At 41.0% G+C, this 21190-nt stretch overlaps 1 protein-coding gene across 1 annotated transcript in view; it reads right to left on the minus strand.

The window, feature by feature from the left end:
* Nucleotides 1-21190, minus strand: part of ADGRF1 (adhesion G protein-coupled receptor F1) — a 44115-nt gene that overhangs the window by 15522 nt on the left and 7403 nt on the right. Inside the window, exons 2-10 of the mRNA XM_037730152.1 lie at nucleotides 16344-16418; nucleotides 15254-15365; nucleotides 13960-14017; nucleotides 12120-12269; nucleotides 10311-10484; nucleotides 8265-8365; nucleotides 6689-6747; nucleotides 2577-2728; nucleotides 624-787 (exon numbers count right to left, since the gene is read on the minus strand). Of these exons, the coding sequence (XP_037586080.1) occupies nucleotides 624-787; nucleotides 2577-2728; nucleotides 6689-6747; nucleotides 8265-8365; nucleotides 10311-10484; nucleotides 12120-12269; nucleotides 13960-14017; nucleotides 15254-15365; nucleotides 16344-16372 (999 nt within the window). The 5' untranslated portion in view covers nucleotides 16373-16418. The remainder of the gene's footprint in view (nucleotides 1-623; nucleotides 788-2576; nucleotides 2729-6688; nucleotides 6748-8264; nucleotides 8366-10310; nucleotides 10485-12119; nucleotides 12270-13959; nucleotides 14018-15253; nucleotides 15366-16343; nucleotides 16419-21190) is intronic.

A 21190-nucleotide genomic window follows, 5' to 3' on the forward strand; every position in this document is an offset into this window, starting at 1 on the left:
ACTACTCAATCTCAGGTAGTTCTTTACAACAATGTGAGAACAGAGTAATACAGCACTGGGCTGGGAATCAAGCGACCATGCTTCTAATTCAAAACTACCGCTCCCAGAGGAACGATTGGCCCCTCGGTCTTTTGTTTTCTGATCTGTAAAATAAGGTTGGTTAACCAGATACTCCTTAAGGTCCACTGTGGTTCAGTCATTTTATATGGTTCACCTTTGTCTGACCCACTCTTTGCCCTGATTTCTGATATAGATATATCCTTACTTATACTAAGCCTGCTGGCTTATGACTCACACCTTCACTTTCCTCTTTAATTTCCATGTCTTCTGGACTTCTAAGGCCAGCCTAGTTGCCGCTCTACCGTCCATCGTAGGCCTGCTCAGCACTGATACACTCCTCCACAACACCCCTGCCTGACAAAACTCTGACTTCTGAGCTGCAACCTAGACGCTGCTGCCCAGAATCAGCCACAGGGTCACCAGGGTCTAATATTATCCTTACTCTTTGCACACTGGTCAAGGACGCATGTAGATATACTTACCCTCCACCTTGCTATACTCACTGGGAGATAGCCACTCTGAAACTCAAATCCAGGCAAATCTACGAAGTGAAAATGCCTCACCTTCTTCAGTTCTTCGAGCTGAGGAAGCACACAAGTCTCCCTGATGACCTGCCACCCAGAGGGCTGACACCTGCCTGTGATGTTTCCCCTGTAGCCACTGCTGCAGGGCAGGGTATATTCATCATCCTTGGACCCAAATCCAAAGACAATGTCGTTACACTGGGCTGGAAACAAAAGAAAACAACAAAGAAAAATGACCCTAGAATATCCTGGCACTCTATGTAAGCCATGTAGTCATGTTTAAACATTTTTAAACTCTTATTTTTGGAGACAAAATCCAGGCAAAATTCAGAAGTAAGAGAAATTTGTCTTTGATGCCCAGCTGCATCCCTCTCAACACTCCTTACTCATTCTTGATGCCATACCCTCCCTGAGGCTGACTCCTCCCTCCAGGTGTCTGATCTGTGCCAACAATATCACTTTTAATGGGCTATCAACTAGTGAGCATTAGGTGGTAATAAAGATAGATGTTATTACTCTCAGGAAATATTTTTACTCTTCAAAGGAATATTAGAAAACCAGATAATTTTCAAGATACTATAGAATAAAGCAGTAATGATATGGTTAAAAGATGGGAAGTCGCTATTTGTAGATGGATAGCACTTCCTACCTGTACCCCTTCAAGCATTTCTCACATTGCAACCAGTTGCTACTCTTGCAGCTGGCCCTTAGTAATGCATTCTCACCACAACTGGAACTAGGAGATGGAGACATTAACTGGAAGATCCACAAGCGCTATGATTTTTCTTTCTGATTCTTTGTTTGTTTGTTTGTTTTTGTTTTTTTCTGAGGTGGAGTTTTGCTCTTGTCATCCAGGCTAGACTGTAGTGGTGTGATCTTGGCTCACTGCAACCTCTGCCTCTCGGGTTCAAGCAATTCTCCTGCCTCAGCCTCCTGAATATCTGGGATTACAGGTGCACACCACCATGCCTGGCTAATTTTATTTTTGAGACCGAGTCTTGCTCTGTCACCCAGGCTGGAGTGCGGTGGCGCAATCTCAGCTCACTGCAACCTCCACCTTCTGGGTTCAAGTGATTCCCCTGTGTCGACCTACTGAGTAGTTGGGATTACAGGTGTGAGCCACCATGCCTGGCTAATTTTTTTGTATTTTTAGTAGATATGGGGTTTCACCATGCTGGCCAGGTTGGTCTCAAACTTCTGATCTCAGGCAATCTGCCCGCCTTAGCCTCCCAAAGTTCGGGGATTATGGCATGAGCCACTGCACCCAGGCCTGGCTAATTTTTGTATTTTTAGTAGAGACGGGGTTTTACCACATTGGCCAGGCTGATCTTGAACTCCTGACCTCAAGTGATCTGCCCACCTCAGACTCCCAAAATGCTGGGATTATAGGCATGAGCCACTATACCCAGCCAGGGCTAAGATTTTTGTTTGTTTTCACTATTGCAGCATTTTAAGTGTATAGACACTTTGGACTCTCAGTAAATATTAATTGAATAAATATTGTTGAAAGAGAGTGGTACAGATTTTGGTAGGAAAGATAAGATTGAATGTAAAAGGAAAAGATAAATATCTGAAGAAAAACTATGTGTGTGTGTGTGTGTGTGTGTGTGTCTGTCTGTCTGTCTTTATAAGTATTAAAGACATGATTTCTTAGATTGTGACTTAGGAATATTGTCAGCCTCAAGGCTCTTTCAACATGTTTACCAGTCTACTATTGCTGAGTTCTTTTCAACACAGCCTACAGTGAAGTCAGTCCTCCACAGTGTTTACATTAAAAGGTAGAGATCAGATCTTCGATTAGCAAGAATTTGAAATAGTCGGTTGAAGTTAAGTTTCAGTGTGGTGGGGGGAAGACAGCTGCCTGTTTGTACTGAAAGTCAGTCAGAGAACAAGTCTTCATTGAAATGTCTCAAATCTACTTCCTGAGGACACAAATGAACACTAATTAAGGGACTCCCTTAACCTAAGCAGAGGATGGGAATCCAGCATTACGTTTTCTGAACACTCTGAAAGAGCTCTCTTCTAATGGGAACAGCTTGCGAAGGGCTCCCTTAGCCTTCTCGGCAACCTCTTCAATGGCTGACAGCAGTTCAGATGCACCTCTGGAACCAACAACTTCATATCCAGCAATGATGCTTCCATTTCTGCAGTGATTATGGGGAAAGACAAATGAGGTTCACTACTTATTCATTCATTCACTCAGGGCCTACACCGTGTGTACATGGCATTGGGTCCATAGGAATAAACCAAACAGAGTTTACATTCTAGTGGATAAGGCAAGGCAAATATATAATATTTATATTTATATGTTTATTTTATATATAATATACAGATATTTTATATACTACATATTATATATTATTATATATATTATAAACACATATTTTTGGTGGCTACCTGTATATATAAATATATATTTGTATATTAAATATAAATATATTTAATATACAGTTATATTTATATGTACATTTATATACATATGTATATATTTATATAGAGCACAGGTAAAGGTCCTGAGGCAGGAAAATGCCTGTGACTCTCACAAACTTAAATACTACAATGATTGAAATTCAACAGCAAGGGAACAATAGTAGGAGATGATATTGGAGTGGTACTAGGAGCCAGATCTCATAGGACATTAGAATTGGGATTTCATTCTGTATTCAAAAGTTTTCTTCTTTATTGAAAGGCAGTAGCATCAAAAGATTTATCTTTTTAAGCCCATCAAGGGCTGCTGCGTAGAAAACAGATGGAAAGGAGGACAGCAAGGAACAGGGAACCCAGATAGGAAAGAGCTGGTGGTGGTTTGAACTAGGTGGGTGGCTGTGCATGTGGTCAGATTTAGGTTTTATTTGAAGGCAGAGCCATAGGGCTTACTAATGGAGAAGAAATTGGGGTGTGAGAGAAAGAAATCCACCAATAATAACTCCAAGGAATGGAAAAACAAGTTTTTGTATATTCTTACAATGGAGCACTACTGGACTACAAGAAGGAAGGAACCACTGATAGAAAAATAAGGATGAATCTCAATGATATTATACTATGTGAAAAAAACCAAACTCGAAAAAACTACATGCTGGATTATTCCATTTATGTGAAGTTCTGGAATAGACTAAACTAACCTGTGGTAATAGAAATCAGACCAGTAATTGCTTCTGGTATGAGGGGACATCATGAAAAGAGGCTGGAAAGCAACCCAAGGGAAATTTTGGGGTGATGGGAATGTTCTATCTTGATAGGAAGGGACAGGTACAAGCATTTATCAAAGCTGATTGAGTTTTGAGCACAAAGCTTGTGCACATAACTGTGTGCAAGTTATACCTCAATAGAAGAAATTAAAGCACAGGATGGCTCCAAGGATTGAGTCTCTGCAAGTGGAAGAACAGCATCGCCATAACGGAAATAGGGAAGACAGTGGGAAAAACAAGTTAGGAAGGGGAGAGTCGGAGAACTCCCAGTTTGCACATGTGACATTTGACATGCCAGCTGGAAAACGAAGTGGAGTTGTCAAGTAGGCAGTTGGATATTTGGGTCTGGAGTTCAGGGGAGTGCCCAAGCTCGAGTAATAAACTTAGAATCCACCAGCACACAGATGTGTTTGAAGCCATGAAAGCACATGAGATCACATATATTAAGTCAATCCTGCGATAACCCATGAGATAAGCAGTGTATCATTTCCATTTTATAGTTAAAAGAACCAAAGCCGGATGAGAAGTTGAATCAGAAAATTATTAATTACTAATTGATCAGAAGTTCTGCGGCTCAAATTCTTACACATTGAACTTCTGCTCACAATGTGTAAATAAGTGCAAATACTCTTTTGTGTAATGATGGTCACAATATCTTTGCATTGATATGTCCCTTCTATTGTTTACAAACGATTTTCCTACCTATTATTGCATTTGATTTAATGAAATTAAATCAGGTTCCACAGGTGTATAACTGTTCTGTTTGACAGATAAGTAAATAAAGTGAGAGATTAAGATTTATTTTAGTCTAGGTGCTGTGGTACATGCCTGTAATTCCAGCACTTTGGGAGGCCAAGGTGAGGGGATCACTTAAGGCCAGGAGTTCAAGACCAGCCTGGCCAACATGGTGAAACCCTTCTTTATTTTTTTAAATCAATTTTTTAAAAGAGGTTTATTTTAAATCACATATGCAAAAAGTAAAACTTCAGGCTGGGCATGCTGGCTCATGCCAGCAATCCCAGCATTATAGGAGACTGAGTTGGGAAGACTGCTTAAGCCCAGGAGTTTAAGACAAGCCTGAGAAACATAACAAGATCTCAACTAATTAGCCAAGCATGATGGCGTGTGCCTGTGGTCTTAGCTACCTACCTATACCAGGAAGGCACAGGTGGGATTGCTTGAGCCCAGGTGGTCAAGGCTGCAGTGAGCTGAGATCACACCACTGCACTCCAGCATAGGCAACAAAGTGAGACCGCATATCAAAACAGAACAAAACCAAACAAAAGCAAAACCTTAAAAGTTGTGGTTTATAGACTTGTGCCTACTTTTACTGTGATTTTATCTACAAATTATTGGAGACAGCTTATAAGATACACATGATAGAATATAAATTACAAGTATAAATAGAAAACCAGGATCACAGAAAATAAAAATATGAATATTGAATGTATGATTAACTACATAAACCTCAATATAAAAAATGAAGCAGGCCAGGCACGGTGGCTCATGCCTGTAATCCCAGCATTTTGGGAGGCCTAGATGGGCAGATCACGAGGTCAAGAGATCGAGACCATCCTGGCCAACCTGGTGAAACCCATTTTAGTCTCTACTAAAAACAAAACAATTAGTTTGGCATGGTGGTGCATGCCTGTAGTCCCAGCTACTTGGGAGGCTGAGGCAGGAGAATTGCTTGAACCCGGGAGGGGTAGGCTGCGGTGAGTCGAGATGGCATCCCTGTGCTCCAGCCTGGTGACGGAGTGAGACTCTGTCTCCAAAAAAAAAAAAAAAAGTAGAAGAAGAAGTAGTGTTTTTGCTAGTATTGAATTTTAAAAACTATTCACGTATGATTTAAAGGACAATGCCTAGGACAATATGTTTATAGCATATACTGCTGAAAATTTCCCATGGGTGTTTTTAAGTTAACTGTGAAAAGAAATATAACAAGTCAAGTTCTCTGACCTCTAAGCCACTTCCTCTAACAAACAGACTATCACTAGTCAGTAATGAATGTTCACATGGCTAACTAACCAAACGAGTTTTGGAGTTAAAGCATAAACAAAAGGATAATTTACTAAATATTTCTTTATTTGCTGTAAACAAGACTATGGGGTTTTGAACTGTGATATATACATGATATCAATGCAAGGTATTTCACCCAAGGCCCCACTTCTGGCTCCAGATTATGAGGCATCATGTCTCCCATGGTTGTTGAAGGAGAAAATCCACCCATCAACAACCCACAACCCTTATCCCCACCCCTCACTTTTTCCAATGCACAAGCACCATGATCTTCTGCTTCCTTCCAAGTTTCTGCTGTACTAATATTATTTTGTAATTTTACTCACTGACCCACAGTTTTGAGAAGGCTTTTCAATATTTAAGGTTCTAGGCCAGGTGTGGTGGCTCACGCCTGTAATCTCAGCACTTTGCAGACCGAGGCAGGTGGATCACCTGAGGTCAGGAGTTTGAGACAAGCCTTCACCAACATTGTAAAACTGTCTCTACTAAAAATACAAAAAAAAAAATTAGCTGGGTGTGGTGGCGGTCACCTATAATCCTGGCCACTCAGGAGGCTGAGGCAGGAGAATCTCTTGAAACTAGTAGGCAGAGATTGCAGCAAGCCTGGATTGTGCCATTGCACTCCAGCCTGGGCAACAAGAGCAAAACTCCATCTCAAAAAAAAAAAAAAAGAAAAAAAAAAAATTTAAGGTCCTAAACTCATTTAAGTGAGAATCTAGGCTTTCCTCTTCAGATTTTTTAAAGCATCACAGATCCTTGTTCACTTAGTAAAAATCCTACTATAAAGATGAATTCTGCCCTGTTTTCTGTCAGGGTCATCTAAAAACAGCGCTCTGCCTCCTGCAGAACTGGCACCCAATTCTGGGGATGCCCTTCTAAGGCCATTGTGTTACTTACCGAAATTGGGTGACCTGAACCGACTCAAAACCTTGAATTCTTTTGTATGCTTTTTTAAGCTTAGAAAGAAAACAAAGAGCAATGTGTTAATCATTATTACCATATTTCAGAAAGACATTTGAGCAAAAAATGAATACAGACAATAAATAAACCAACAGTAGCAAACGGGCAAAGAAAAGAGATCCAGTGGAAAGTAATTCGTGTCATACAAATACAGTTAAAATAACAGTTGTGAATGTATCATACACACACACACACACACACACATCCGTATGCATGCGTGTATAAAATATATCTTTGCAATTGCTAATTAATTGTGAATAACAACTGCTTAAAATAGGGGGTGAATTTGGTGCCAGATCATAGAATAAATTTACCCAAAATACATTTTTTCCTTATGAAAAACAAGCCATTAATTTTTACATGTACTTAGGCTGAATCCACCTGTAAAGTATTTGCTTGGGTCTTCAGTGAGAACTACACCTAAGCCATAATTCTAGGTGGAGGGACACTGGTCTAGTTTACATGTGAATTTATCATTATAAAGTCAAGAGTTTTGCACAGTAAGTCTCTTCAGCCTCTAACAACAGAGTTTTCTTGATAGAACAAATCCCACGTGCTGACAATTGAGCTTAGACCACGAATATTTATTTATTTTATTTATTTTTATTTTCTGAGGTGGAATCTTACTCTGTCCCCCAGGCTGGAGTGCAGTGGCATGATCTCAGCTAACTACAAACTCCACCCACTAGGTTCAAGCAATTCTTGTGCTTCATCACCCCAGTATCCGGGATAACAGGTGTATGTCACCATGCCCTGCTACTTTTTGTATTTTTTTTGGTAGAGATGGGGTTTCGCCATGCTGGCCAGGCTGGTCTCGAACTCCTGACCTCAAGTGATCTTCCTGCTTTGGCCCCCAAAGTACTGGGATTACAGATGTGAGCCACCATGCCCGGTACATAAAAATTTTTTATAAAAAAAAAAAAACAAGGCTGGGTGCAGTGGCTCATGCCTGTAATCCCAGCACTTTGGGAGGCCGAGGTAGACGGATCACCTGAGGTCAGGAGTTGGAGACCAGCCTAGCCAAGATGGTGAAACCCCATCTCTACCAAAATACAAAAATTAGCCAAGCTTTGTAGCGCTTGCCTATAATCCCAGCTACTTGGGAGGCTGAGGCAGGAGAATCACTTGAATTCAGGAGACAGAGGAGGCAGAGGGTGCAGTGAGCCAAGATCATGCCTCTGCACTCCAGCCTGGGAGACAGACTGAGACTTTGTCTCAAAAACAAAAAAATAAATAAAAATAAAAACAGAAAATAATCAAGAAGACTTAGTATATTACTTAAATAAGTGAGCAAAACTGAACACAAGAGAAGTGCAAAGAAGTCAGCTGCTAAACTTTCTTAGAAAGAAGATGCTCAGGGAGTTTCAATTGTGGGCAGAGCAAATAACTGCTCTGTAGTTGCTCACTGAAAATAAATAATTAAGAATATGTATTAAATATACATGCAGAATTGAAAACATTTGAACTTGAGTGTAGCAAACAATTCTTTATATAATAAGCAGAAAGTGCTTACTTGAATTTCAATTCCAGTTGCATATTTGGAGTACACAGCAGAAGATGAATTCAAAAGGTCATTTGTAAACCTTTCATTAATTTTGAAAGTGCCCCAAATCTCTATAGGAAATAAAAAGAAGTGTATAGATACAATCAATTTCTAACTTGATTTTATTAGTAGCATACAATTTTAGAAGTACAATTCAGAGTCATCTATTCAACAGTAATGTTTCAAGTTTTTTTCATAAGAAATATTCACCTAACATAATACAGGAAGCATACATAAAACCAGAATTTTCAATTGCAGATTTGGAACAGTAATAGGGAAGTGCTGGTAATTAAGACAACCTTAAAAGTAGGTAAATGTGCGGCCTCTCATGTATCATCAACGAAAGCATTCACTGAACACTGAAATGCATCTTCATCTAGGCAATAAGCTTAAGCATTGTGCCTATCAACAATTAAACAATGACAAAAACAGCAACACTACTTGCTAACTCCACGTTCCTTACTTACCCACTGCCAGTGCTTCTCTGCACTGCAACAGTTCTCTGTATGGACAAATCCTGTTCATCATTCATTCAGGACCTAATCAAATGTCATCTCTTCCACAAGGTCTTCTCTGACCCTCACATGCAGAGTCTTTCTCTCCTCTAAATTCCTATGGTACTTTAGCCCTATCTCCCTCCCAGCCTCTTACATATACCTAAACATCAATTTGTGTACATCTCATCTATGCATGTCTCCACAGTACTGTGGGAAGCCCCTTGTAAGTGTCATCCTTGTCTGATCCAGCTTTGAATCTTTCAAAGATGGATTAGACATGGACCATCTTTTTCTTTTCTTTTCTTTTTTCTTTTTTTTTGAGACAGAGTCTCACTTTTGCCACCCAGGCTGAAGTGCAGTGGCACGATCTTGGCTTACTGCAGCCTCCACCTCTTGGGTTCAAGCAATCCTCTTGCCTCAGCCCCCCAAGTAGCTGGCACTATAGGCATACCACCACACCCAGCTAATTTCTGTATGTTTTGTAAAGATGTGTTTTTGCTGTCTTGCCCAACTGGTCTAGAACTCCTCCTGAGCTCAAGCAATCAGCCCGCGGTAGCCTTCCAAAGTGCTAGGATTACAGGTGAGATGTAAGCCACTGTGCCCCCTCAAAAGGTAGGCTTTCATCAACATTTGTTGAAGAAATTACATTATTTTCTTTCTTGTATTACAGCCTGGTAGTCTCCTAATTCATAGGCAGCAAGATAAATGCCTTTGTGTCCTCCTAGAATTTGCCTCTGATCTGGGTGTAAAGATGGTGCTTAATAAGTATGTGTTGCCATAACCTGAATTGCTGAAGTCCCAGGAAGAGAAGCCAGCATCCCCAGTTATGCTGGGCTATTTCAAGCTCCTCCAACACTCTTTGCTCAGTTACACCAATATCTGGGGTGTCCAGTTAACTAGAGTAATCATTGCAGGAGCTTCTTAAAGTCCTTCATGCCCTGGAGTCCCTGTCATTTGGCTCTTCTCATCATTCATTGAACACAAACCTAAGTTAACCATAGCTCCCTTGGCTTCCGCTGGTTTCCTAAGCTAGACTTTCAGCTTTTGTTTTAACAAGGCATTCGGTACACATATTTGTTGATAGTGAAAGCTTTTCTTTCAATGGAATCACTCGCTATGTGTTCCTCCCTGCATTCACATCTCTAGACTTCCCTTTTCTTGAAAGTGATGTTGTCAAAAGAGGTGAAGAAGGTAGAAAGACAAATGTTGCTTACCCAAGCATTGCCTCTTTTGGGTTTTTTAGCAACTCTCCCTCAATCTCAATAGAATCATATGATTGCACAGCTGAGCTGCATGGATCTAAAGGTTGAAGTGACCTTCCCATATCACATGTGTTTCTGGATCTTCTGTACTATGAAAGCTCTCACTGTGTCCAGCCAGGCCTAACATCATACATCATCGCTGTCCTTCAATCTCCCTGTAAACAAACATTGACTAGCAAGGCAATGAGCTAGAGCCCCTTCTCTGTTTCATGTTGGGATGGGAGAAGCCCCAGCCCAGGACATTCTTAGTTGCTTACTTGTTCTCTCGCAGAAGTTGACACTCTGGCTAAGGTTATTGAGATGACATTCACAGCTTGGGAATGTTCCAGCCGCGTCAAGGTAGCAGTTCTGGGGATCGAGGCATGAGGGAGGAAACCAGGTGTAGCTGTCTTCACAGGTACACTGCAGGAACCCATTCAGGCTGTTGCAGTCTGCACAAAAAATAGAACCCAGTCTCACGAATTCTGGTTTATAAAATGACTGCTTCTGAGCAGTGATTTCATTTTATATTTATTGTTTATTTTTCAGATTAACTTCCCACATCTTCTGTAGGTTTTATTTTGTTTTGTTTCGTTTTGTTTTGTTGCCCAGGCTAGAGTACAGTGGCACAATCTCAGCTCACTGCAACCTCTGCTTCCAGGGTTCAAGTGATTTTTGTGCCTCAGCCATCTGAAGCACAGCTGGGATTACAGGTGCGCACCACCACCTTGGATAATTTTTGTATTTTTAGCAAAGACAGTGTTTTGCCATGTTGGCCAGGCTGGTCTTGAACTCCTGAGCTCAAGTGATCCACCCACCTCAGTCTCCCAAAATGCTGGGATTATAGACGTGAGCCAGAGCACCCGACCCTGAGTAGTGATTTCTGATCCTTGGCTCTGACATGGAATCTGGACCAAGTATTTGGTTGCTATAAAAGTGATTGGGTTTTTGCCATTAAAAGTAAAATGATTGTAATATTCCTCACCAAAAGCCAGAAGCAATATATTTAAGGTAAGGAAATGTCCAACTCGATAAATTCTGATGTTGGTCTCAGAAAGCTAAGAAACATGAAGCTAAAATGGCTGATGTTAGCATGCAAAAGAAAGATGTATTCCCCATACATATCCACTGCAATAGAAGAGAGAAGCAGAAGAGAACATTTGTAAAAGGAAAGTTAAAGGATTCTAGGGAGTATTTAACAACCATCTCATTGGAGGCTCCTTTCTACCCATCTGCCACCACTCCCAGGTAGGCCTTCTAAGCAAGATGACAAAGGCAGAGAGACATTTTTGGGGAGAGCCATGTTGAAAAGTTTCATCAGCCAACAATCCTGTATGTCTGCCTCCTTCTGTCATACCTGAAATTCCCACCAAAGTCATTTTTTGTTCAGTAGATTAAAACACAGGGCAAAGTCACCAGACTCCTTTGTGAAAATGTGCATGGTGTGCGGTGTATGGTTCTCAAGCTTTGTCATGCAACAGAATCACCTGGAAGGTCTCACCCTGGAGTTTTTGATCTTGTAAGTCAAGATGGATGAAGAATTTGCATTTCTGCTGAGTTTCCTAATGCTGCTGCTGCTGCTGGCCTGACCACCACACTTTAAGAATCATTGCTTTAGACCAATAATTCAACTTCTCTGAACCCCACCTTTGTGCTTATTAGTGCTGTTTGCCAAATATTTCTTGCTCTCTTCCAGATACACAGGATTGCATAGTCTGGCCCCCTGAAGTTGAATGGGGCCATGGAACCAGTTCTAGCCTATAAGTTGTGGGCAGAATTACTGTGGTCACTTTTGAGTTAAAGAATTTAATTGCCTATAAACTCTCCAGTGTTCCACTTATTTTTGACTCTGCATGGGTGCATATGAGATGATAGGGTCTGATACATTACTCTGGATACTGGTGGCAACAGATACAGCCCTCTGACAACGTGCCATGGACATGCACTATGAAAAAGAAATAAAGCGTTTATTCTTTTAAGTCACAGAGATTGCAGGGATGATTGTTTCCACAGCATAACTCAGCCTAGCCTGACTGATACATTCACCTTCCCCATTTACATATCCAGTTACCAGAGAGCTGCCTTACATGTGGTAGCCTTTGCTCTGATAATCTTCACTTGCCCGTGTGACCATAATAACGGAGGTTTCAAGAGCGTCAGAAAATTCCTCAGATCTCTCTTCTTCTCGGAATCTCCATAGGTCACCTGAAGCAGCAGCTCATATTCTTGGATTGGGCCTGAAGAGGGAAAGAGAGTCAGAAACCTTTATCTGTCAGTGGGGAAAACATTGCTTGGGAATTGACTGAGAAAGAATCATGAAATTCAGCCTGGAGGTCAGGGACTCCAGCACGCTGCTCATCATTGAGCTCCTCTAATCCAAACGTGAACTAAAAACGAGCACCCAGAATTAACACAAGCAGACGGTTCCCACACATGCCAAATATACATCTGTCCTCTCACTTCTGCCAGGCCGGCTGCTCCAGTGCTGTCTCTCCCTTCCCAGAATCACTCTGTCAATATTACACACTTCCTTAGGGCACATCCAGAGTCAAGCTTCAGGTGTCAAGACTGAAGAGGGAAGAGGTGAGGAAGTCCAAGTCAACCTTCCCTCTTCTGCCCCCAGCTCTGATCTCCTTGAAGTACGTTCAATATAAGACCCTCAATCTCACACTTACAAAGAGCCCTTTCTCCTCCTGTGAAAATAGTCCATTCATTAGCTGAGTTTGGGTATTTATATGAAATCCAAAAGCAAAACTAAACTTTCCCTTGAGGCTTTATGCACCCTCACCTCCAGCTCATCATTTCTGGACAGCACCTTTCCTTTCCCCATAGAGAAGGCATTAACTGGTTTTGACATAGAAAGGAGAGGAATCCTATGAGTCTTCTCCCACACAAAATTTTTGTAAGCCCGTTCACATAAAATGTGGCATAAAATTACCACGGGCTTCAAAGTCCCCTGAAGCTCGTCTATGAAAGACCTGTCTCACACCATTGCACCCCAGTCCCATCTCTTACTCTCCCCATCTCCTTTTGGACTGCATCCCCTTCCCCAGGTGTTGGAAGTCCCCTCTGAGTGGTGGGAGCTGAGGTGAGGCCCACTCCTACTGTCCAAGCAGGTGAGCAATGAGAAACAGGGAAAAGGGTGGCCCTGCTCACACCATCAGGGGTTAATGGCACTGGTTCTGGAGCCAGATTGACTGGATTTGGATCCTGGCTCCTTCCCCTAGCTCTGTGCCTTAGTTTTACTATCTGTAAAATAAAGATGACCACTGTACCTAACTCAGAGGGTCAATGCGAGGTTTTAATTCATCTAATGCACTTCAAATAGTCCTGGCACATAGTATCAGCCCAACAATACTTGCTATATTTTTATTGTTATTTTTACTGTCAGGGAAGTTGAATTCATGTCATTCCAAGTTGAAATTATGATTTAATTTTCCTAAAGAAGTGTCGCCTTGCACAGTGATAGGTGCTACAGTACTATTAGCACATTGCTGTATGGTGGATTTATTGCATAGTAGAAAAACCACTGTAGACTGACCCAGGAACCTAACAACCACATGTACATCACCGTTCCTATGAAGAAATGTGTTCAGCACTAGAAACATCAGATCCACAAATTAAATTTCAGAATGCAACTCATTATTAGACTGGGGCTATGGCCATTAATTACAGTGTTAGAATCAAGGCACAGAAGAAAAGGACATATGTGAACAGCTACTTGCCAGGTTTCTTGTAAGACACTATGCTCTGATGATATTATTTAATCTTCACAAATGCTTTGCTCGTAGAAATTACTGTCATTCTCCTTGTACATATTTGGATGTTTAATAATGTGCCTAAGATCATATAAACAGTTAGAGGCACTGCTGGGATTAGAACCCTGGTCCCTTGACACCAAAGTCCACTGCACTAACAGAGCCTCACCTAGATGGTTTTTCTGATTCACAAGGAGTTCTCTTTTTGATTTGATGCCATCATTTCTCTGTTCAAAAGAAAAAAAAAATTAATTATGGTGAGGCTTTGAAGAGTTGTGCTTCATAAGACATTGCTGAGTTTCCCAAAATAATTAAAATCATGAATCTAAAATCCAAGCCAGGGATGGTAGAAAGGTAGCCAGGGGAGGCCTCACTGTAGCAACTTTTGAGCAAACCCTGAAGGGTAAGAGTGTGCCTGGCAGGTGCAGGGAGATTGAGGACACCAGAGCCCCTGAGAGAGGAGAGTAATAGAAGAGTCACAGGAGGTGAGGGCAGAGGATTTCTGGGGAGGCAGGTTGTGCAGACCTTTACAGGCCATGGAAAGGGTTTTACCTCTTCCTTGAGTGAGATGAGAAACTGCTGGAAAACTTTGAATGGGAAAAGACATGCTGTAACTTACTTTGTAGTAGGCTCAGTCCAGAAGCCCTGCTGAAAGCAGACAAGCACAGAAGCAATGAGTGCATTTCAGAGGTTGAAATAATGCAGGCAAGAGACGATGAAGGTGTGAATCAAGGTAGCAGCCACAGAAGTATTTTGAATTCTGGATATGTTTTAAAGGTAAAACTTGAAAAGTAATGCCATGGTTTAGATATGGAATGTGAGAAGAGTCAAGCATGATTCTTAAGGTTTTTTTGTTTTTGTTTTTGTTGTTTTGCCTAAGTAGCTGGAAAGATGGTGATACCACTTACTGAGATAGGCAAGAAGGAGTGGGTTTGATTTTGGATAAATGAAGTTCAGAGGCCTGTTGGGTGCCTGGCTGGAAATAACATATAGGTAATGGATATGTGAGTGTGGAGTACAGGGGAGAGGTCTGAGATGGAACTATACAGCTGGGAGTCATTGGCATGTAGAGAATACTAAAACCATGGGCCTAGATGAACGCATCAAGAAAGCAAGTGTAGACAGGGAAAAGAGTGTCTAAGGATTGCTAATGCCCATCATGTGATTTCTCTACTTCCAAGAAGCCATAGTAGAGAATGCGTTGAACTGGAAAAGGTCTCTAAGATAGTTGAATCAAAGATCCCCCTTTTGCAGTTTGATCATCTAAGCTCCAAAGAGATGAAATGACTTACTTATCCAAGGCCACACAGTGAATGTTGGCAACATTGAAACGAGAACTCAGGACTTCTGATCTCAAGTCCATTAAATTATGCAATTGCAGTCCCCTAGAGAGTGAGGGATTCTAAAAGTGCCAGAAGGAGACAGATAGCTGAGAAGAGATATGAGACATAGCACCAACTCACCCCCAGGAAGCCACCGTGGCCATCAGTGAAGGTGAAGAAAGAAATGAGCCACAGCACGCCACCTCTCATTTTCCCCGGACTGAACAGCAGCAGTTGAGTGCATAGTCTGTGACTAAATGAGCAGGGTACCAGGTAAGGTAGAGGCACAAAAACAAGAAATTCAAGCCAAAATGTAAAAACGCACACAGTGGTAGGGCCTCACTGAGCTGATCCGAACCCTCCTGGGTGTTGATGATGTCTCCACTTCATGGAACCTGTGACGCCATGACTTCCGCTCCCATTGCAGATGTAGTAAATTTCCATCTTTACAAACTTACTAGAAAAGTGCTCTAGAGCTCTCTTCCGGGTGATAATATCTGACTAAACACAGGCTTTTTAAAATCCTTCTCTTGCTTAACATTGCAACTAGGTGCATTTAATACCAGTCTTTTATATTTCACTGAGGTTCCCTTTTCATTTCAGGAAAGAAAAACATTACAATAATCAAAGACTCTTGAAACAATTAACACCAGGATATAATTTGAATGTTTAAGCATAAAAATAATAATGAATCAATCCAGCAAATTTCCTTTTTTTATAGTAGATATAATTAGCAAAATGTCCTCAAGTTTATGGTTATCTCAAATAATTTAGACAAAACTCAGTACATAGACCTGGTCACAAGACTAATCACTTATACCCAGGTTATTTTGCATCAAAAATCACAAAATGTTAGAATTGTTCTGTCTAATACAGTAGCCACTAGCCATGTGTGGCTATCTAAGTTTTAACTTTAGTTAGAATTAAATTAAATTTAAAAATTAGCTGCTGAGTCTCATTGATCACATTTCCAGTGTTCAGGAGCCACATGTGGGTAGTGGCTACCATATTGGGTAGCTTAACACAGAACACTCACATCATTGCTAAGTTTTACTGCACAGCATTGATAGAACTTAAAGGAATGCTTCCTTCTGACCTCTCAATGTTTCTTTTATATCTCACAGGAAAAGATGAAAAAGTTTGATACTCCAACTCAAAAGTCCTCCGTTGGAATAAGTGTCCTTGCTTAGCAATCCAGAGTACAGAGTTGGGTTCTCCATCCAGCCCTTACCTTGCCTCCTGGGTGTGCTTAAACTTCATACAAATGCTGCCATCTCTCCACTGCTGCCCCACACTGCCCTCTGATCTAAAAGCAGAGGAAGGCCATTAGAGACAGGGAAGAACTACCAGAGAGGTGGCCTATGTTTCAGCAGAGACCTTTTCTAGGGCTTTCTAGGGCAGCATGAAAAACAGGCAATGTGACATGTTACAGCTTCTGAATTAACCTTCTCCTCTTGGATGAGTGGTCCTCTTATGCCCCACCTTCCTATTTGCCAAAGATTCCTTGCAAATCTACTGCTTTAAACTTCTTTGGCAGCAGCTTGGGCTCCAGATTATTCTTTAGGGTATTGTTTCCCACAGCTTATCTGCTCTGAGTTGTATTCCTTCCTGCCTGAGGTTTCTGCTTTCTAAAAGTGATGAATATTTGTCTCTAGAGCAACGTTTTCCAAACTTTTTTGACAAGATCCCATAGAAAGAAAGATATGTTATAACATGAATAATATATGCCATATATGTGTCTGTGTGTGTGTACCTTGGATATTTTCTACTTGTTTTTATTTTATATATTTTACTTTTATTAGTAAATTGTTATATCTTATTAAACTGATTTTGCAATACCCTCATGAAGTACAGTCTTTTTTTTTTTTNTTTTTTTGAGATGGAGTCTCACTCTGTTGCCCAGGCTGGAGTGCAGTGACACAATCTCAGCTCACTGCAAACTCCACTTTCCAGATTCAAGCGATTCTCCTGTCTCAGCCTCCTGAGTAGCTGGGATTACAGGTGCCTATCATAACACCTGGCTAATTTTTGTATTTTTAGTTGAGATAGGATTTAGTCATATTGGTCAGGCTGGTCTCGAAGTTTTTACCTAAAATGGTCCACCTGCCTCGGCCTCTCAAAGTGCTGGGATTACAGGCATGAGCCACTGTGCCCAGCCACTTCTTCTTCACTTCCAGGGAAGACTTTTTAAATTTGAATTCCCGGGAACTATTTAGGCCACAGTTTATACTGCTGGAGATTTCAAATGTGAGACAGTCTTGGTGCCTGTGGTGTGATCCATTCTCACTCTTTGTACCAGAGCCTGGCCCAAAATGGGAGACCTGGCCCACATACAGCTCTCTTGCTCGCTCGCTCACTGTTTCTCTCTTTCACCCCCTCTGTCACTTTGAAAAATCTTTCTTGTATGTGTAGTCCTGGCCTGGGACTGTAAAGCCAGCTTGAGAAGGCCTGAGGATAGCTCTGGGTATTGTGGGAAAGCCCTCTCTCATAGACCTCACCTCTTTATTCCCTCCTCTCCCACCCTAGAGGTATATTCTGGCATCCTTGGACTTGCTACAAATGGTAAAATCTAACTTACAGTCAGAGTTTCAGACCAATGAGGAAAGGAAGGAAGAGAAGGAAAGGAGGAAACATTTAGGAGCTCATTAGAATATGTGGTTGTCCTCATCTCACCCTAAACCTAACTAAATCTTGGACAGGTCAGGCCAAGCTACATATTTTATTATTACAATAATAATTATTATTATGGAGACAGGTTCTTGCTCTGTCACCCAGGCTGGAAGTGCAGTGGTGTAATCATGGCTCACTCAGCCTTGACCTCCTAGGCACAAGTGATCCCTGAACCTCAGCCTCCCAAGTAGGTGAGACTATAGGTACACACAACCATGCCTGCCTAATTCTTTTAAATTTTTTGTAGAGACAAGGTTTCACTATATTGCCCAAGCTGGTCTTAAATTCCTGGGCTTACGCAGTTCTCCCACATCAGCTTCCAAAGTGGGATTACAGGCATAAGCCACCATGCCAGGCCAGCCCATATGTATTATTAAAGTAAACAAGTAATGCTCACATCCAGGCAGGTTTGAGAGCTGTTATTCTAGACTGTTTTAAGAATAGGAAAAAATTTTCTCCAGGGAGAATAGGCTGAGGGAGAGGTTGTGGCACCTGTGGCTTCCACTCTGCCCCCTCCTCCTTAAAAAAATTAAAAATTAAAAATTTCTCCACCTAGCCTAGTCCTGTAATAGGAGTTCTACTCTGGGATTTGAAACCAAAGCTCAAACAAATAAAAATTATGTTCTTTGCTTCCTTGGTGCAGATAGCTACCTCTGGGATACCGTCGAAAGATTTAAGAAGTAAAAATACAAGATACCCCCAAACTTCTGAATTTCAAATAAACAATGGATTTTTTCTAGTTATGTATGCCCTGTGCAATATTTGCAACATTACTTGTTGTCTAAAATTATTTGTCTCTTATCTGAAATTCAAATGTAACTGGACATCCTATTTTTGACAACTAGTCAAAGGTAGGAAAATATGAAATCTCAAGGCACATGGGTCAAAATGGGCTCTGTAGCTGCACTAGGCAGGGTCCGTTCCCAGCTTTGACATTAGTCAGCTGGATGCCCTTTGGAATTGTCTTAGGTTTTCTATACTTTGGTTTACTCATCAAGAATATGGGCAAAATAGTATTTAATTTGCTGGCTCTTAGGAGAATTAAATGAGTAATTTGCAAGTAAAGTACCTGGAGTAGTGCCTAGTATTTCAATCTTACTGTCATTTTTTATAGTTACTTGCTGGATTGTGTCAGAATCTGACTTTAATTCTGAGTCAAATTAACTTAACAGAAAAGAAAAAGTGCAGTTGGGTTAACTGACAGCCACCACTCTGGAAATGGAGGGATCCTAGCTTCAAAGCAATAAAAGTACATTTTACAGTAATTGAATTATCTGACTCAAAGAAGGGTCCACAGCAGCAAGGATATCAGGGATTGCTTTGCATGTGTGTGCGGGGTCATCATAAATCCCACTGAACTTCGCCTTTAGTAAACATAAACCCCATGGTATTTTCATTGCTTCCCTTCCAAGCTGGAATGGTCCTGATTATTTAGAAATTCTCAGAATCCTTGTGTCCTTGCCACAGATGAGGAGCCGTCATTGTCATTAAAGCGTGACGTGTTTCCATCACACCTTGCACTGTGGCTGCTGGGGCCAGCGATGGCTGACCTTCAGCTGTGTGGGCACCAGCTTCTGTGGGAAGGCTCAGCTATGGTGGGACCCTCCCTCTGCACTTCCTTGAATTCATTCAGTGAATTCATTCCCTGTCCTTCAGTTTACAGGGAACAATCATTAGAACTTGCTATTATGCCTCTGGAAAGGGCTGGCTGTCGTCTCCCTATTCTTTCAGTTATATACTGACAGACTCCAAATATCATTTATTTATGCCAACAGCTGTCTCCTTATCAACAGCGGGCTTACTTGAAACTGCTCACACCTACACTTTCCAGCATTCTTGGCAACAATCTAATCTTAGGCACAGTTGAACTCTGCGCTGTTTCTCTGGCATCAATATTTATGGGATTATGTTTCTTTCTCTATAAATAGAATTCTCAGTAGAATTGTCTCTTTCCTGTCCATCTTGGCCTCACATGGGCACATGTGTACACAGACGTTGATGGAAAGAGCAGGTCTCCACATAGGATCTAAAAGAAATAATGACTCAAAAACAATTAGGCAGATGACCTGTAAAACCTTGGTTTTATTTTACCTCTCATTTTATGTTTTTGATAACATTTTCATTGGCATCTTTGCCTAGAAACTGTTGGGCCACTTGCCTTTGAGAAAAGCTCCTTTGTATTTCTGTAAGTGGGCTGAGAGAGAGGAGAAGACAGCTGAGAAAATTGGTGGGAGGACAGAAAAGACAGCCACTTCTATCTTGGGAAAAATATTTGGAGGTTTGGTAAGTTATATGAGCGAGACAAACTTCCTGTGGAAAGACAGTAATTAAAGTCATTTAAAATCTCAGGGAAAGTCTATATACATGTGTGCACAGTAAATTTTAAACACATATTTTATATTTTAACATGTTTTAGCACATTAGTGTTTACAAACACAGCAGGAAGAGATCTGGATGAATTACACCCTAACCTCAGGTTTGTACGTCTTCTGTGAGGATTTGTGAAAGTTAAAGCTCTGTGGACTAGGTCTCCTCCTTTATACAGTAAGGGGAAAAATAAGGTGAGCTCAGATCTATTCACGTTCAGGTTTTATTATTACATGCCCATTCCCCACCTTCTATTTGTAGATTCCTTATTTAATTGATCTTTTATCAATGTCTGGCAGTCGCCAAACCTAAGCCTGCAAAGATTACTGATTTCTACTTATCTTTATTCTTGTTTTCTCCTCAAATTTGTTACTACATTTTTGAACATCTTTCGAGATGAGCTAAGAACCTATTAAGAATTTAGTTCTTGGGTTCAGAACAGAGGTATAATTTTTAAGAATTCTGGAATTATAAGTCTGGAAGGAACAAAAGTAATTACTTGGCTCAGTCACTCCTCCCACAGGACACTTTACCAATCTGCTAAATTTGCATTTGTTCAACTACTGTATATTGACAGCCTCCAATTTCCCAGGCATTTTGCCATGAGCTGGCAATTAACAATATAGTCACGCAGGGATAGAATGCATGGTAACTCCATGACTCAAGAGAAACTCCAAAAGCCACAATCCAGACCCACTATTGCAAACTTCTGGGTTACCAAGAATCTCTGTTCCAGGATCCCTATTTTAACTCTCCTGTTTCATTGATTGGATGTGCCTTCAGAGTTCAGTTTGTGACCTTACCTCTGAATCTGATCCTTTTCCATCCCAGAATTAAGATATGTGCCTGTAAGTTTGTGTTTCCTTTCCCACTCATCAAAACTTCGTTGAGCTCAAGAGTATTTCTCCTGCTGCTGGTACCTTCAGCTTAGCACAGTTCTCTGCTCTTTCCTAACAAGGATTCTGTTTTTTCTATTTAGTCTTCACTTTGCATCTGAGAAGAGCTTCACTCAGGATGATTTGTTGTTGTTGGTTTTTTTTT

The sequence above is a fragment of the Cebus imitator genome, unplaced genomic scaffold (genome assembly GCF_001604975.1).
Source record: "Cebus imitator isolate Cc_AM_T3 unplaced genomic scaffold, Cebus_imitator-1.0 Scaffold334, whole genome shotgun sequence".
Lineage (NCBI taxonomy): Eukaryota > Metazoa > Chordata > Mammalia > Primates > Cebidae > Cebus > Cebus imitator.